General features: G+C 47.8%; 2 protein-coding genes across 9 annotated transcripts in view; one reads left to right on the forward strand and one right to left on the reverse strand.

Annotated features, from left to right (window-relative positions):
• Positions 1–18,130, forward strand: part of LOC139234097 (sorbitol dehydrogenase-like) — a 230,749-nt gene that overhangs the window by 204,583 nt on the left and 8,036 nt on the right. For 3 of the 8 annotated variants that reach the window (XR_011588270.1, XR_011588275.1, XM_070865028.1), the window contains one exon: positions 14,731–15,376. The exons of 2 other annotated variants lie outside the window; for them this stretch is intronic. Coding sequence is in view for 1 of the 6 variants with exons in the window: in XM_070865028.1 (XP_070721129.1) it covers positions 14,731–14,758 (28 nt within the window). In the remaining 5 variants the exon portion in view is untranslated. Of the gene's footprint in view, positions 1–10,079; positions 10,262–14,730; positions 15,377–18,130 lie in introns of those variants that run through there. 3 more of the 8 variants (XR_011588274.1, XR_011588273.1, XR_011588272.1) reach the window with 3 other exon arrangements.
• duox (dual oxidase) overlaps positions 1–18,130 on the reverse strand; it is a 78,704-nt gene that overhangs the window by 43,087 nt on the left and 17,487 nt on the right. Inside the window, exons 10-17 of the mRNA XM_070865023.1 lie at positions 17,189–17,279; positions 14,848–14,950; positions 12,866–13,038; positions 10,584–10,759; positions 8,263–8,381; positions 6,850–6,987; positions 4,228–4,347; positions 40–233 (exon numbers count right to left, since the gene is read on the reverse strand). Of these exons, the coding sequence (XP_070721124.1) occupies positions 40–233; positions 4,228–4,347; positions 6,850–6,987; positions 8,263–8,381; positions 10,584–10,759; positions 12,866–13,038; positions 14,848–14,950; positions 17,189–17,279 (1,114 nt within the window). The remainder of the gene's footprint in view (positions 1–39; positions 234–4,227; positions 4,348–6,849; positions 6,988–8,262; positions 8,382–10,583; positions 10,760–12,865; positions 13,039–14,847; positions 14,951–17,188; positions 17,280–18,130) is intronic.

Raw genomic sequence — 18,130 nt, forward strand, 5'->3', positions numbered from 1 at the left:
TCAAATTGCAGCAACTCCAGTGGTGCTGCATCCACTTACCAGATCATATTCCTCGGGCACCTTAAGCAGCAGGACCCTGAGGTCATTGTTTGATTTGATAACGTCCATGTCCTTAGTGAGATTAATAATGCGGATGGGTGTCCGTTTGCTATCCAAAACTTTGATACATTTTTTGTCATCCAGATAAAGATCAACAGGTCGGAATGGTTCATTGGGACCTTGCCATTCAGAGGCTGGGGGTTGAAACCAAAACCAGGATAAGCTTCATTTTGCAACTTAACTTTCAGAAACTGGTATTTGAAACAACATATCACATATCCAAAGGATTCATGGACCCACCACCCCATCGCCCCTTGACTCCAATTTATTATAGAAACATAGAAATTAGAAGGAGGCCATTTTTGCCCACCGTGTCCACGTCGGCCGACAAAGAGCTGCACGGCCCTCGGTCAGCAGCCCTGAAGGTTACAGATAAACCTATCAACAATGAACAATGGCAGAAAGGCAAAGAGCACCCGGCCCAACCAGTCCGCCCCACACAACTGCAACACCCCTCACACTGAAACATTCTACACTCCGCCCCATCCAGAGCCATTTGATCCCCTGGGAGAGGAAAAAAAAACAGATAAAAACCAAGGCCAATTGGGGAAAAAAATCTGGAAAAATTCCTCTCCGACCCATCCAGGTGATCGAAACTAGCCCAGGAGATCGCTCTGGCCGTATTAGATTCCCTAAAGTACCATCGTATTTGCGCCAGCCAACAAGAGGTCATCCAGTCTAATCCCACTTACCAGCTCTAGGTCCGTAACCCTGCAGGTTACGGCACTTCAAGTGCCCGTCCAAGCACCTTTTAAATGTGGTGAGGGTTTCTGCATCCACCACTCTTCCATCAGTGTGTTCCAGACCCCCACAACCCTCTGCTTGAAGAAGCTTCTCCTCATATCCCCTCTAAACCTTCCACCAACCACCTTAAACCTATGCCCCCTCGTAATTGACCCCTCCACCAAGGGAAATAGGCCCTTGCTATCCACTACATCCAGGCCCCTCAAAATTTTATACACCTCAATGAGGTCTCCCCTCAGCCTCCCCTGTTCAAAGGAGAACAAACCCAGCCTATCCAATCTGTCCTCACAACTAAGATTCTCCATTCCAGGCAGCATCCTCGTAAAACTCCTCTGCACCCTCTCCAGTGCAATCACGTCCTTCCTATAATACGGCGACCAGAACTGCACACAGTATTTCAGCTGTGGCCTAACCAGTGTATTGTACAATTTAAGCATAACCTCCCTGCTCTACCTACCAATAGATTGATATCCTCCTGTAGTCCTCTTCATTATCAACCAGACAGACAATTTTAGTGTCATCTGCAAACTTCTTAATCATACCCCCTATATTCAAATCTAAATTATTGATTTATACCTCAAAAGCAAGGGACCCAGTACTGAGCTTGCGGAACCCCACTGGAAACATCCTTCCAATCACAAAAACATCCATCAACCATTACCCTTTGCTTCCTACCTCTAAGCCAATTTTGGATCCAACTTGCCACTTTGCCCTGGATCCCATGGGCTTTTACCTTCGTGACCAGTCTACCATGTGGGACCTTATCAAAAGCTTTGCTAAAGTCCATATACACTACATCGTCCGCACTACCCTCATCGAAATTCCTGGTTACCTCCTCAAAAAATACAATCCGGTTAGTCAAACACGATCTTCCCTTAACAAATCCATGCTGACTGTCCCTAATTAATCCGTGCCTTTCTAAATGTAGGTTTATCCTGTCCCTCAGGACTTTTTCTGATAATTTTCCCACCACTGAGGTTAGGCTGACAGGCCTGTAATTACTCGGCCTATCCCTTTCTCCCTTCTTAAACAAGGGCACCACATTAGCAGTCCTCCAGTCCTCCGGCACCATGCCTCCCTGATAAAGTGCAACATCCCCACCTGAGAATCCCTGGCCAAAGACCGACCTAAGTGGAGGAAGAGCATCCGGGAGGGCGCTGAGCACCTCGAGTCTCGTCGCCGAGAGCATAAAGAAACCAAGCGCAGGCAGCGGAAGGAGCGTGCGACCAACCTGTCCCACCCTCCCTTTCCCTCAATGACTATCTGTCCCACCTGTAACAGAAACTGTAATTCCCATATTGGACTGTTCAGTCACCTGAGAACTCACTTTTGAAGTGGAAGCAAATCTTCCTCGATTTCGAGGGACTGCCTATGATGACGATGACCATGCCTGAATCCAAAGAGGATTGGAAAATGATGGTCAAGGCCTCTGCTATTTCCTCTTTTGCTTCGCTCAACATTATGGGCAATGACACTGCCGACATGTTATAAAGTCAGTTCATGTTGTGCCCAAGTTAGATATAAATGAAACAGCAAAGAAGCCGCGAGACCCAAGCAGAGTAAGAGAAAAGAGCCTCAGCTATGTTGGGTTAGAACGCGGGCAGGGGGTGAAAGGAAAATAGGGTAACTGCACTAACCCTGCACTCCCAGCAGGTCCCCACTCCTGAATGTTGCACAGTTTGGACACAGGGTTATGTCACTCTAGTCCCAATTCTTTGACTCAAATTCTCTTCAAAACAAAGAATGGCTTCCATGCATACAGCACCTTTCATGACCACCGGACGTCCCAAAGCGCTTTTGGAGTGTAGTCACTGTTGTAATGTGGGAAACACCACAGCCAATTTGTGCACAGCAAGCTCCCACAAACAATACTGTTGTAATGACCAGATAATTTTTTTTTTAGGGATGTTGATTGAGGGATAAATATTGGCCCCAGGACACCGGGGATAACTCCCCTGCTCTTCTTCGAAATAGTGCCGCGGGATCTTTTACGTCCACCTGTGAGAGCAAACAGGGCCTCGGTTTAACATCCCATCCGAAAGACGGCACCTCCGACAGTGCAGCACTCCCTCAGTACTGGCACTGGAGTGACAGCCTAGATTTTTGCGCTTGGGTCTCTGAAGTGGAGCTTGAACCTATTGTGTTCCTAACACAGATGAGACTGCACACAGGGAGGTTAAAGTAACAGTGACCTCAGTCTTTAATAAGACATTCCAGAGTGAGGAACAGGTCTTAGGGGCTGGCTTATATACTGTGCTCCCATGGGATGCTGGGATCCCTTGGGACTTCAGGGGATGGGCTCCCTCGTGGTGGAACATGGGAGTGCATGCTTTACAGATACACAAGAGAACCCACAACCTCCTGACTCGGAGGCAAAGGTGCTACCAATCAAATGCGGCTCCCCATTGGAACCAACTGTCCCACTCGCTCAGAACACAATGGCGTTTCCTTCCCACCCCCTCAGCAGCCACGACGAGGGGCTAACGCACACGCTGTTCGACAGGCTCAAACTTCCTAATTCTCTGTTTGAATCTAAAGACCCAATTACCGTTGCAATACTCAGTTCCGCTACGATTCGCTCCCTTATCTCCTTTCCCAAAAGGTTTGTGCAGGAGGTGTAACGGAATTGATGATGTAATAAATGGGTACAATGCACCAACGGGAATCTTTGCAACTATTTCAAGGCGCTCTTCACCTTATTCTCCTCCCAGAGATTTAAAAGTTATCGCCATCGTCTACTCACGAAAAGTTCCACTTTCAAATAAGGTCAGAGAGGTCAGAGGACTGGCTGAGCCGCAACTGGTTCTGCGTAACTTTAATTTGGCAAGGAGACCAATAACAACAGCAACTTGCATTTATCTAGCGCCTTTAATGTTGTAAAACGTCCCAAGGTGCTTCACAGCAGTCAGTGTTGTGAGACAAAACAAATAAATTTGACACCGAGCCACTCAAGAAGGAATTACGGCAGATGAACAAAAGCTCGGTCAAAGAGGTCGGTTTTAAGGACCTTCTTGAAGGAGGAAAGAGAGGCGGAGAGGTTCAGATAGGAAGTTCCAGAGCTTGGGGCCCAGGCAACAGAAGGCACGGCCACCGATGGTTGAGCGATTATAATCAGGGATGCTCAGGAGGGCAGAATTAGAGGAGAGCAGACATCTCGGGGGGGGGGGGGGGGTTGTGGGGCTGGAGGAGATTAGAGAGATAGGGAGGGGTGAGGGCCATGGAGGGATCTGAAAACAAGGAGGAGGATTTTGAAATCGAGACATTGCTTAACCAAGATAATCATGGGAATAAAAGGACACAGCTCCCTTATTCGAGGTGTTCAGAAATCGAAGCAGATTTTTTGTCCTTAGAACAGAAGATAGACACAAGCGAGTGTTGCATTACCTTTGATTCCTGATCCAAACTCAGTCTTCCGTATTACAGACTCGTGTCGGCTTCTCCTTTGTAGTTTCTTAAACTGAGTTTTACGGTAAAATGCTACAGCATACGCCGGGATCAGACACACTGGGGAAATAAAATAATCCCTTTATAAATCAGTAAATTCTTTCATAAATAAAGCCTGACCCAGAATTATTTTCTACTCAGCATGGATGCAGAGTGAAGGATCGTTAAATATGTAATTTATTAGAAACATAGACATTTACAATGCAGAACGAGGCCATCTCGGCCCATCGTATCTGGGAAAATTCCTCTCCTTATTGAGAAAGACCTTGCATTTATATAGTTCCTTATGTGTCCTCTAGAAATCTTGTCTTACACCCAATGAATTCCTTTTGTAGTGAAGTCACTGATTGTAATGTGGACAAACTTGACGACAGAAAAGACTTGCATTTATATAGTGCCTTTCAGGACCACGGGACGTCCCAAAGAGCTTTACAGCCAATGAGGTACTTTCTGAAATGTCATTGCTGTTGTAATGTAGGAAAAGTGCACAGCAAGCTCCCACAAACAGAAATGTGAAAATGACCAGATAATATTTTTTCGTGAGGTTGGTTGAGGAATAAATATTGGCCAGGACACCGGAGAGAATCCCCCCTGCTCTTCTTCAAAACAGTGCCATGGGATCTTTTTATGTCCAGCTGAGAGAGCAGACGGGGCCTCGATTTAACGTCTCATCTATGCGGGGCGGACTGGTTGGGCTGGGTGCTCTTTCCCTTTCCTCCATTGTTCATTGTTCATAGGTTTATATGTAACCTTTAGGGCTGCTGACCGAGGGCCGTGTGGCTCTTTGTCGGCCGGCGCGGACACGAATGGGCCAAAATGGCCTCCTTCTGCGCTGTAAATTTCTATGTTTCTATCTGAAAAATGGCACAATATTCCATCTTAGGCCTAACCAGTGATTTGGCATAACTTCCTTACTTTTGTACTCTATTCCTCTATTAATGAAGCCAAGGCTCCCCTATGCCTTTTTAACAGTTTTCTCAACTTCTAATGCCACCTTGAAAGATTTGTGCAGATTCATCCCCAGGTCCCTCTGTTCCTGCACCCCATTTAATAGTGTGCCATTTAGTTTATATTGTCTCTCCTCATTCGTCCTTCCAAAATGCACCATTCCACACTTGTCTTTGGTCGTACTGGTCACGCATGTGTCAGCTGCGGCTCAGTGGATAGAATTTTTCCTCTGAGTCAGAAGGTTGTGGGTTCCCAAAGCAAACGCTCTACTCAAATCTCCTACACGGCAAGCGAGCCCCAGGAGGCAGAGGAAATGTTTCAAGGACACCCTCAAAGCCTCCTTGATAAAGTGCAACATCTCCACCGGTACCTAGGAGTTCCTGGCCCAAGACCGCCCTAAGTGGAGGAAGTGCATCTGGGAGGGCGCTGAGCACCTCAAGTCTCGTCACCGAGAGCATGCAGAAATCAAGCGCAGGCAGTGGAGGGAGCGTGCGGCAAACCAGTCCCACCCAACCTTTCCTTCAACCACTGTCTGTCCCACCTGTGACAGAGACTGTAATTCCCATATTGGACTGTTCAGTCACCTGAGAACTCACATTTAGAGTGGAAGCAAGTCTTCCTCGATTTCGAGGGACTGCCTACGATGATGATGAGATGGGTTCAAGTCCCACTCCAGGGACTTAAGCGCATAAATCTAGGCTGACACTCCCAGTGCAGTGCTGAGGGAGCGCTGCACTGTCGGAGGTGCTGTCTTTCAGATGAGACTTTAAACCGAGGCCCCGTCTGCTCTCTCAGGTGGACGTAAAATATCAAATGGCACTATTTCGAAGAAGAGCAGGGGAGTTCTTCCTGGTGTCCTGGGGCCGATATTTATCCCTCAATCATCATAACAAAAACAGTTTATCCGGTCATTTATCACATTACTGTTTGTGGGAGCTTGCTGTGTGAAAATTGGCTGCCTCGTTTCCCACATTACAACAGTGACTACACTCCAAAAGTACTTAATTGGCTGTAAAGCGCTTTGAGATGTCCGGTGGTCATGAAAGGTGCTATATAAATGCAAATCTTTCTTTATGTACGAGAACAGAAAACCGTGGCTATTTGTTAATAATTGAAGGGCTCCCAATGTTCCCCCCCGCCCCGCCGGCCTTAATTTTAAATTTGGGTGCATGGTCCCTTTAACGGGCTGCGCGGCCAATTGAAAGTTTCGCACATGTGCGAAATTTCCCGTCCCGGATATGTCGGTCCCGGCTTGTGCTGTCGTGCAGTTTACAGGGAGCAATGTTCCCACTCCAGATTGTTTTAATAGACAGCCACAGAGTGTGCGATTGGAGTTCCGTGTGAGGGTGATATTAGTGAAAAAATTGTGGGTCTTCACTTCTTTTTGGGCTCCCACAAAAATAAATCATCAATTTCACAACTTGCCCCGGTGGGACTTAAACCCTCAACTTCTGGGTTCCGAGCCCTGCCCCACCGCCACGACACGACGACAACTGAATTAAAGGTCAAACTTGCCATCTGGGTGCTCTTTAAGGGCGTTAGGATTATTCTTTCTGTACAGAATCTAAGAACAGCAGAACATGTTTGCTGTGGATCAGAGGGATTGTCACCAACCTAGGGGTAAGCAGCAGAGTATCACGACGATAATCCCGAAGGGTGCACCACTTCCCTCAAAATAGTCCAAACTGGTCGCAGGAGTGCAAGGCTCCAGGTCATTCACGGTCAACTGTTTAGGCTGCGGACAAGGGTCCCCTGTCGGATAGACAATAAACAAACAGAATTAGAATTATGGAGAAAGATGATTTTTCTAAAGATAATGGGGGTTGGAAATTCAGTCGCTCCGCGGTGTCCCGGGCGGAGCGGTAAATGCTTTGGGTCTGCCACCGCAAAATTCATCAGCTGGGCTCGGAGTTTGGAGCGGGGCACTAAGGGAGGTGTTGCATAAGGCACGAGGCCGGCTGAGCCAGGGAAAATCCCCAGCTAAACAGCCGGCCTCGGAGCAGCCTGAGAGAGGCCTTGGGGGGAGAAAAAAACCTGAAAAAAAACCCACCCAAAACTAGCTAAGCCAGTCACAATTCAACGGCACTACACTATTTTAGGTGGAACTATAATTCAAGTGCCCCCTTATTAAAGGGGCACCAACACCGACAAATTGAACGAATTAAACTTTGACCGGAAAGTTAACTCAAATTAAACTTTGCTTGCTGGGGGTGATGACGCACTCCAGTCTCTCCGGTGCCCACCTCTCGCGGAAGGCCGTGAGCATACCGGTGGACACCGCGTGCTCCATCTCCAGGGACACCCTGGCTCGGATGTAACCGTGGAAGAGAGGCAGACAGTCGGGCTGAACGACCGCCCGTGGCCTGGACCGGTCAATGGCCACCTTGGCCAGGCCCAGGAGCAGTCCTACGAAGAGATTCTCTGACCTGCCCGCTCCCCTCCGCACAGGGTGCCCAAAGATCGGGAGTGTGGGACTGAAGTGCAACCAGAATTTGAGGAGCAGCCCCTTTAAATATTGGAACAGTGGCTGCAACCTCACACATTCAACATAAATATGGAACACCCACTCTTCCAGACCGCAGAAATTGCAGGTGGCCTGGGATTCCGTGAACCGACTTAAAAACCGACTACACGGGACTGCTCCGTGCAACACCCTCCAGGCCAAGTCCCCAATAAATAGAGGGAGGACTCCCGCGTAGCGAGCACTCCATTGGGGAACCCCCGCCTCCTCCGGACGGCAAGATGGTGCGCCATGGCGTGTCCGGACGGCAGACGAGGATGGCAAGGTGGAGAGTGTGCAGGAGCAGCCCGTACAGGAAACCTCTCCATGCAGAACTGAAAGGCACGGAGGGGATTTCCCCGAGGAGGCTCAAGTTATGAGGCGCTGGCTTGTCAACAGCCCAAAAAACCTTTGAGCTTACTCACAGGTGCATGCATAACACCACCCAAGGTGCTTCACCAGAGTACTTAAATTAGCCCCTCACCACTTTCTGTCCCAATTTCTTCCAATTTATCAAACTAGCTCACCGGTATTCCAGACGAACACATCTTTCTGAACTTCATCTTCAGTCGTGTTTAAGGCCAACTCCAGAACATCAAAAAATGTCATCTTTTGGATTTTTTTGATCTCCTCAGCTGTGAATAATCTAAACCAAACACAAACAAAGATTGCCGGTGAAATTACCGTCACCGTTTCTTCACCAACCTGGAAAGATCCCACGGCAAGACGAATTGAAATCGTTTCCGATTTGGAACCAAAACTCAAAGTGGACCCACGCCCACTGCCAAGCGAACTAATCCAGCACCTCAGCACAGGGGGTGAAAAGCGTCCTGGGCGAGTGCGAATGGGCAGACCGTTTTACACCCTTGGCCCACTCTCGTTCCCCATTGACTTGTCACGATGGACAGGCGCTAGCATTAAGTTACCGCCTACGATCAATTTCACTGCTACCACCACCCTCCTCCCCACCACCCCCACGTCTCATGGGAACGTCTCAAAGCCCTTCACACAAAATGAAACACTTTCATGTGCCGTTACTGATGGTAAGTGTTTGGTCATCTGCCTTAATTTCTTCTTACGTGGCTCGGTTTCAAATTTATCTGTTTTGTCTTATAACATTGTTGTGAAACACCTTGGGACATTTTACTACATTAAAGGCGCTATACAAATAAAAGTAGTTGTTGTTATGTAAAAGAAAGAAAGACTTGCATTTATATAGCATCTTTCACGACCTCAAAGCACTTTACGATGAATACTTTTTGTAGTGCGGTCACTCTTGCAATGCAGAAAATTCAGGAGTCACTTTGTGCACAGAACACAGGATAACTCCCCTGCTTTCTTTTGAAATAGTGCCAAGCGATCTTTTATGTCCACCTGAGAGAGCAGACAGGGCCTCGGTTTATCATCTCATCTGAAAGACGGACCTCCAAAAGTGCGACACTCCCTCAGCGCTGCACTGGGAGTGTCAGCCTGGATTTGTGTGCTGAAGTCTCTGGAGTGGGACTTGAACCCACAACCTTCTGACTCAGAGGCGAGGGTGCTACCCACTGAGCCTCTGGTTGACATAAGTGGAAGAGGGATGTGTTTCGAGGGCTGAGATCAGGCAAATGCCGCAGTCATTGAGTTGCGTTGCAAACAGCAGTGTGATGAATGAGCAGTTAATTCATTACTGCTGGTGTTGAGTGAGCGAGGAGCAGGATTAGGCCATTTGGCACCTCGAGCCTGCTCCGCCATTCAATAAGATCATGGCTGATCCACTTCCCTGCCCACACCCCATAACCCTTTATTCCCTTATCGCTTAAAAATCTGTCTATCTCCACCTTAAATACATTCAATGACCCAGCCTCCATAGCTCTCTGGGGCAGAGAATTCCACAGATTTACAACCCTCTGAGAGAAGAAATTCTTCCTCAAATCAGTTCTAAATGGGCGACCCCTTATTCTTAAACTATGCCCGCTAGTTCTAGATTCCCCCACGAGGGGAAACATCCTCTCTGCATCTACCCTGTCAAATCCCCTCAGTATCTTATATGTTTCAATAGGATCACCTCTCATTCTCCTAAACTCCAATGAGTACAGGCCCAACCTGCTCAACCTTTCTTCAACCTCAAGAATTAACTGCGGTCAATGGACTTGTCGCAGACAGTTAAAGATACACGTCATTACCTTCATTTGTAAAACTGGACCGTTCCAGGTCCTCGTTCCCCTCAAGTAGCCCTTTACAATGCCTGTCAAGTTGCCAAAAGGCATTTTAAGGCACTTCAGCTGGTCTTTAATGTGCTTTGAATGGTCGCCGTGCAGCGATGTCTATCTAACCCTCACACTTTGTTTGTCTTTCCTTCAAGAGCCTGCTTCAGAAAGCATTCATGGTGTGCCCTGCAGCTTTGAGAGCAGAAATCTTGGTCCTGCTCTTGACCAGCATACAGAGAAACAGACTTTGGTCCTTCTGAACTTCTTTCTTTTCACCTGCATAAACGCTGAACAATACTACAGTGTAAAGTCTCTGCTTATGCACAGTGCTCCACAGGTAGCAAATGAGATGCTCGTATTTACAACAACAACTTGTATTTATATAGCGCCTTTAACGTAGTGAGACGTTCCAAGACGCTTCACAGGAGACAAAAAAAATTAATTTGACACTGAGCCAGAAAAGGAGAAACCAGGGCAGGAGCTTGGTCACGGAGGTCGGTTTTAAGGAGCGTCTTGAAGGAGGAAAGAGAGGCGGAGAGGTTTAGGGAGGAGCTTGGGGCCCAGGCAGCTGAAGGCACGGCCACCGATGGTGGTGCGATTATAATCAGGGGTGCTCAAGAGGGCAGAATTGGAAAGAAAGTCCGACAGAGAACTCATACCCATTCTGATGGTTTTCAAACCAGTATCTGTCACCATCCCGTATCCGTTGGAACTGCTCAATCATGATTTCGGTGAAGAGCTCCCCTGGTGCTCCATTGCTCTCCAAGAGACCTCCAGGCCACAACTCCAGTTTGGATATGTCGCCTCCGTGTTTCTCTTTCAGCTTCTCGAAGAGCTGTGATGCAATGATAAGTGAAGTCATTCAAATCGTCAGCAATTAAGTATTACAACAACAACTTGAATTTATATCGCGCCTTTAACATAGTGAAACGTCCCAAGAGGCCTCACAGCACTGTTATAAGACCAAACAAATAAATTTGATACCGAGTCACATCAGAAGAAATTACAGCAGAAAAGCTTGGTCAAAGAGGCAGGTTTTAAGGAGCGTCTTGAAGGAGGAAAGAGAGATAGAGAGGCGGAGAGGTTTAGGGAGGGAGTTCCAGAGCTTGGGGCCTCGGCAACAGAAGACACGGCCACCAATGGTTAGAAATATAGAAAATAGGTGCAGGAGTAGGTCATTCGGCCCTTCGAGCCTGCACCGCCATTCAATGAGTTCATGGCTGAACATACAACCTCAGTACCCCATTCCTGCTTTCTCGCCATACCCCTTGATCGCCCTAGTAGTAAGGACTATATCTAACTCCTTTTTGAATATATTTAGTGATTATCATCAGGGATGCTTAAGAGGGCAGAATTAGAGGAGTGCAGACATCTCGGGGGGGTTGTGGGGCTGGAGGAGATTACAGAGATAGGGAGGGGCCATGGAGGGATTTGTAAACGAGGATGAGAATTTGGAAATTAAGGTGTTGCTTAACTTAATTTCAGTAAGTTAGGTAATAAACCCTTTGCCAATGAAAATATCGCTGGGCACAAATTCCCTTTACTTAATTATTTCCGAAACCATTCTCATCTGAATGTTTATGTGAGCCCTCTACACAACAACTTGCATTTATATAGCGCCTTTAGCGTAGTAAAATGTCCCAAAGCGCTTCACAGCAGCAAAATTTGACACCGAGCCACATAAGGAGATGTTAGGGCAGGTGACCAAAAGCTTGGTCAGAGAGGTAGGTTTTAAGGAGCGTCTTGAAGGAGGAGAGAGAGCTGGAGAGGTCTCTGGAGGGAATTTCAAAGCTTATGGCTGAGGCAACAGAAAGCACGGCCGCCAGTGGAGGGGGGGAAGGAAATCGGGGATACACAAGAGGCCAGAATAGCAAGAACACCGAGTCCCTCCAATACTGACCGACACTCAGAATACCAGCTTGTTTTTTGAGATTATATTAAACCGGTCCAAGAAAAACCTGAAGACAGGTGAGTAGGAGGAATCTTTTTCATTCGAAGAACAATGATCATTTGAGGCTGGATTTTCCGGTGTGGTCCGCCTCTGTTTTCTCCCCGGAGCGGCGGCAATGGCGGGGTGAGCTTTTCCGAGCGGGTAGCCAGCTCCCAGCGCCCCGCCGGGGTTTTCGGTGCCGGTTTCGGTGGGGCGCGGAGAGATGAGCCGGTGTGCAACGCCCCCTGGTTGCGACACCGGCTCGATTTTTGCCTCCCGCCCAACCTGTAGCGGCCTGTAGCGCCCCCTGGTGGGAACGCCTGTGAAGGCGGGCATTCCGAGCTGTAAGTGGCCGCAGTGAGGGAAGTAATGGTGACCTCGGGTAAGTGGGATTGCTTTTTTAAAAAATTTTTTTTTGCAATTTATGTTGTGGTGCCGCGAAGTATTTTTGGGGAGTGTTTTTGGTGTTTCTTTTTAGGATCTGCATATGCTCAGCCGGCCTAGCTTCCTAAAAGCGGTGTGCAACTTAGAAACATAGACAATAGGTGCAAGAGTAGGCCATTCGGCCCTTCGAGCCTGCACCGCCATTCAATATGATCATGGCTGATCATGCAACTTCAGTACCCCTTTCCTGCTTTCTCTCCATACCCCCTGATCCCTTTAGCCGTGAGATCTCCCCACAATCAGGGCCCAGCTGCCCAACTTTACTGACAGAGACCCGAACGTTTTCCAAGCAGTATCAGGACTGCCCCACCGCCATTTACACCCCGAAATCTTAACAGCCGAAAATTCAGCCCCAAAATTGGAATAGATTTTTTGGTACAACTTCAACATCAGCAATGTGCATTTATATAGTGACTTAAACATAGTAAAACACCCGAAGACGCTTCACAGGAGCGTTATCCAACAATTATTTGACTCTGAACCACATAAGGAGATATTAGGACAGATGACCAAAAGCTCTTAAAAGCCCACAATTAGTTTGAGGATATTAATACAAGAGTAACTGACCTCCGGACTCTCATTCCAGAGTTTGGGGTTAATTTCATTCCACTCGCTAATCGCTGGAAGTTGAAAGGCCCGTCTTGCAGTGTTAAATGTTGGAAGACCAATATCGCGGCCTTGGTGGATGGTGAGAGCCATCAGGTCAGATCGGGAGAACTTCAACGGCCCGTACATGTAGTCTAAATGTAGGAGCAAAATTGGTCAACAAACCACATGAAAGAAGCGCCAATGTTCCTGTAAATGAGTACTTTTGAGTGTGTGTTTGAGGATTCAGCTTCCCATCTCGGGCTCTCGGGATCAGCATCAGGCATTCCTGATCATGTGCGGTGTGGGTTGGATGGGTAGTAAAGCTCCCACTATTCCAATAAAACCCCAGATAGTTGGGTCTAGGTCATCCACGATGAGGCATGCAGTTGTGAGCCTAGTGGATGAACTGGTAATGTGCAGTGTGATTGTTAAACCTTTTTTAATAAACCAACTAGTTCTTAATAGCAATGTGTTGCTATGAATTCTTAAGCAAAGAACCCACAAACATAAGAAATAGGAGCAGGAGTCGGCCATTTGACCCCTCGAGCCTGCTCCGCCATTTAATATGATCATGGCTGATCAGATCATGGACTCAGTTCCACTTCCCTGCCACTCCCCATAACCCTTCACTCCCTTATCGCTCAAAAATCTGTCCATCACCACCTTAAATATATTCAGACCCAGTCACCACAGCTCTCTGTGATAGAGAATTCCACAGATTTACAACCTTCTGAGAGAAGAAATTTGTCCGCATCTCAGTTTTAAATGGGGCCGCCCCTTATTCTGAGACTATGTCGCCTAGTTTTAGTTTCCCCTCTGAGTGGTAATATCCTCTCTGCATCATAGAAACATAGAAAATAGGTGCAGGAGTAGGCCATTCGGCCCTTCGAGCCTGCACCACCATTCAATAAAATCATGGCTGATCATTCCCTCAGTACCCCTTTCCCGCTTTCTCTCCATACCCCTTGATCCCTTTAGCCGTAAGGGCCACATCTAACTCCCTCTTGAATATATCCAATGAACTGGCATCAACAACTCTCTGTGGCAGGGAATTCCTCGGTTAACAACTCTGAGTGAAGAAGTTCCTCCTCATCTCGGTCCTAAACGGCCTACCCCTTATCCTAAGACTATGTCCCCTGGTTCTGGACTTCCCCAACATCAGGAACATTCTTCCCGCATCTAACCTGTCCCGTCCCGTCAGAATCTTATACGTTTGTATGAGATCCCCTCTCATCCTTCTAAACTCCAGTGTACAAAGGCCCAGTCGATCCAGTCTCTCCTCATATGTCAGTCCTGCCATACCTGGAATCAGTCTGGTGAACCTTCGCTACACTCCCTCAATAGCAAGAACGTCCTTCCTCAGATTAGGAGACCAAAACTGTACACAATATTCCAGGTGAGGCCTCACCAACACCCTGTACAATTGCAGTGAGACCTCCCTGCTCCTATACTCAAATCCCCTAGCTATGAAGGCCAACATGCCATTTGCCTTCTTCACCACCTGCTGTACCTGCATGCCAACTTTCAATGACAATCCACCTTGTCGAGCCCCCTCATTATCTTATATGTTCCAATAGATCACCTCTCATTCTGCTGAACTCCAATGAGTATAGGCCCAACCTACTCAACCTATCTTCATAAGTCAACCCCCCTCATCTCCGGAAGCAACTACATGACATCGACTTGCCCCGACGTTACGCAATAGTCATGGCAATGGTGGGGGAAGGGTGCAGAGAGCTGTGCGTCTGTCAAGCATTCAGGGTCAGGTGTATTTACTGGTTCACACAGCTAGGTGCAGCCAGAAATATTACTCAGACGTTTTGTATCTTTGCTTCCCACTCCAGGGTTACCGATCTCTCGCCGTTGGTATAACTGCAGTCTTACTGTATGGAACAGAGCATTACTGAACCCCCATTGGCCCACTTTATAAAACCAGCGCCTCCATAAACAGAACGGTTTACCTCGGAGATCCTCCACAATAATGTTGTCTTCTTTCTCGGCGATTTGAGATGCCATCCCGAAAATAAGCTCCTCGATATCAGCTGCAGTCTGAAGGTTTGGCTTCTGAAAAAGATTAACTGAGCCCTTCTAATATTCGATCTTCATAACTTTGACAAACCCGATTTCTGAAAACATTCATGTCGAAAGGGTCTTCCAGGATTAGAATTTGTATTATTGAATTATTTTTAACAAACGTTATCGCATTGGACCAGCTTCTCGAACAATTTTCATGTTTTAACAAGTTTTTTCAAATTGTGCAAAAGAGTTGGCGAGAGTGGAGGGTAAATTCGTTATCGCCTGGTTTGAGGCGGTGACACCGCCTGATCGCTAACTTTAGCGCCGGGCGATGTTTACCGCCTCTAACCGGGATATTGATTTTTAACGCATCAGAAGGGGGGAGGGGCACTAACGGAAACGTTCCGCGCTCCTCTTCGGGCGCTACAGTTGCATCGCGGGGCGCTGGTGTGAGAGCGCTAATGAAGTTGTGGCACGAGGAAACCAGCAACCTAGCGCCTAAAGGAGAGGTCAGCCGGACTGCCCGAAAGAGTAAAAATAATTGCGAGGGAGGTGATTTGAGCAGTTTTAAACATCGGACAAAGTTAAACAAAGCTAAATACAGTGGATGGAAATGAAAAAAAACTCACTTTCTCATCACTCACTGGAAAATCCGTTTCAGTATCCCCCCGGGACATCTGCGTTCTCTGGCGCGATTATCGCCCGCCGCGAAGGCAGGCGAACCCATTGACATTCCCCACCACGGGGCGTTGACGTCACCCAGTGGGTGGCGCTAGAGAGCACAGTGCTAACTGTCAGCGCCGCCGTAGACCTCCAATCAAGTCCTCAGGAGGCGCTGACAGCGCGGCGCTCTGGTGGTAAGCACTTAGCGCCCCGGTAGGGCCTCCCGTTCAATTTTTCGCCCAGTGTCTCTTACATTTTTAGAAGGATGAAGACACTTCCTCTGTTTGTGAGTCTTGGATCCAACTCAGAACCCGGGGAAAGGGTCACTCGTGACATCCTTACGTATTGATTGGGTATCAATTTGAAAACAAAGTGCCCCAGAAAAGACCAAAGAAATCTGACCAATCCGCAAACAGGCCAGCGGAAGACCATCCAGGCCATCACAATGCAGGCAGGGTGCAGCCACCAACAGCATTGACCACACAATATCGCGATACGTGTGCGCAGGTCCGTGCAGCAGAGCTGGTCTCTAGTCGTCTTGCCACTGGACCAAGACCTCGCTCTGTCGAGCCCGTGTGGTGGCTGGTGTGCAATGGCCACCACACGTTAAAAAAATCCACACACAGGCATCTTCCACCCCTTCAACATGTCGTTCAGGATCTGAAATATTAGGCCCTTCATTGAAACACCTGTGAACTCATCCCTTTTTGGCGTGGAAGCAAGTCATCCTCGTTTGGAGGGACTGCCTATGATGACCACACAATCTCTCGGTGAGGTGGGAACTATAGAGATCAGCGAGGGGAGCGTTGGAATAATCGTTCATCATCAACTAAAGATAAGAAGGGTATAGAGGCAATGGGGAGGGTGCAGGAAGGATTTATAAGGATGATACCAGAAATGCGAGGGTATACATATCAGGAAAGGATGAACAGGCTGGGTCTCTTTTCTCTTGAAAAAAGAAGGTTGAGGGGTGACCTAATAGAGGTCTTTAAAATGATGAAAGGTTTTGATAGAGAGGATACAGAGAGAATGTTTCTACTTGTGGGGAAGAGCATAACTAGAGGCCATCAATATAAGATAGTCACCAAGAAATCCAACAGGGAATTCAGAAGAAGCATCTGTCTGAGGCTGAACTAGACTGCTCGCAACCGAGGTGTCAAATTTGACCCTGAATTGTTTACCCAGAGAGTGGTGAGAATGTGGAACTCGCTGCCACAGGGAGTGGTTGAGGCGAATAGTATCGATTCATTTAAGGGGAGGCTGGACAAGTTTATGAGGGAGAAGGAAATAGAGGGTTGCGCTGATAGAGTTAGATGAGGAAAGACGGGAGGAGGCTCGAGTGGAGCATAAACGCCGGCATGGACTGGTTGGGCCGAATGGCCTGTTTCTGTGATCGTATGCAAGCATGAAAAACATAAATAGGAACAGGAAGAGGCCATACGGCCCCTCGAGCTTGTTCTGCCATTCAATAAGATCATGGCTGTTCTTCTACCTGAAAATTGGGCATCTCACGTCAACAAAGGGACGGGACGCGGAGCTGCTGCAGAGAATTGTAACTCACCGCACCATCCCAACCCAGCACTGGAGATAATTTTAGGAGTTTGTCTGTTTGAATTGTCTCACCTCTCTGTTCCAGAAATTGTTGCACACCCGAAGTGCTGTGGACTGCGTGTTGTAAACGGTGGTGACATTTCGGAATGCACACGTCCTGTTTCTGGAGTCAGCCAAAAGGAAACGAGAACCAAAATTCACACGTCAGCAAAACGATGACTTATTCTGTGCTGAAACCACGGGGCAGTTTCAACCTAATCCACCCAGCGGGAAACTGAGGCGATCAGATCTGCTGGCCCTTCTACACCCTTCCCGATTTAACTTTCCACTGAACAGATTTGGGGGTGCGTTAGCATAGTGGTTATGTCACTGGACCAGTAATCCAGAGGCCTGAACCCATGATCTGGTGACCTGAGTTCAAATACCACCACGGCAGCTGGGGAATTTAAATTCAGTTAATTAAATAAATCTGGAATTAATAAGCTCGTGTCAGTAATGGTGACCATGTAACTACCGGATTGTCGTAAAAACCCATCTGGTTCACTGATGTCCTTTAGGGAAGGAAATCTGCTGCCCTTACCCGGTCTGGCCTACTTGTGACTCCAGACCCACAGCAATATGGTTGACTCTTAACAGCCCTCTGAAATGGGACTAGCAAGCCATTCAGTTGTAACAAAACCACTATGACAAAGTCAGCACTGTGGGAACACCTTCACCACACGGACTGCAGCGGCTCAAGAAGGCAGCTCACCACCACCTTCTCAAGGGCCCATGCCCTTGCCACTGGACCAAGACCTAACTTTGTCAAAACCGTGTGGTGGCTAGTGTGCAACGGCCACCACATGTTAAAAAAATCTATGCACAGGCATCTTCCACCCTTCAGGATGTAGTTCGGGTTCTTCATTTGGAAAAACTGTTTTGGCGAGTGATCCTCGTTTCGAGGGACCGCCTATGATGATGATGAAGGGCAATTAGGGACGGGCAATAAATGCCGGCCTTGCCAGCGACGCCCAC

Source organism: Pristiophorus japonicus, chromosome 21 (genome assembly GCF_044704955.1).
Source record: "Pristiophorus japonicus isolate sPriJap1 chromosome 21, sPriJap1.hap1, whole genome shotgun sequence".
NCBI lineage: Eukaryota > Metazoa > Chordata > Chondrichthyes > Pristiophoridae > Pristiophorus > Pristiophorus japonicus.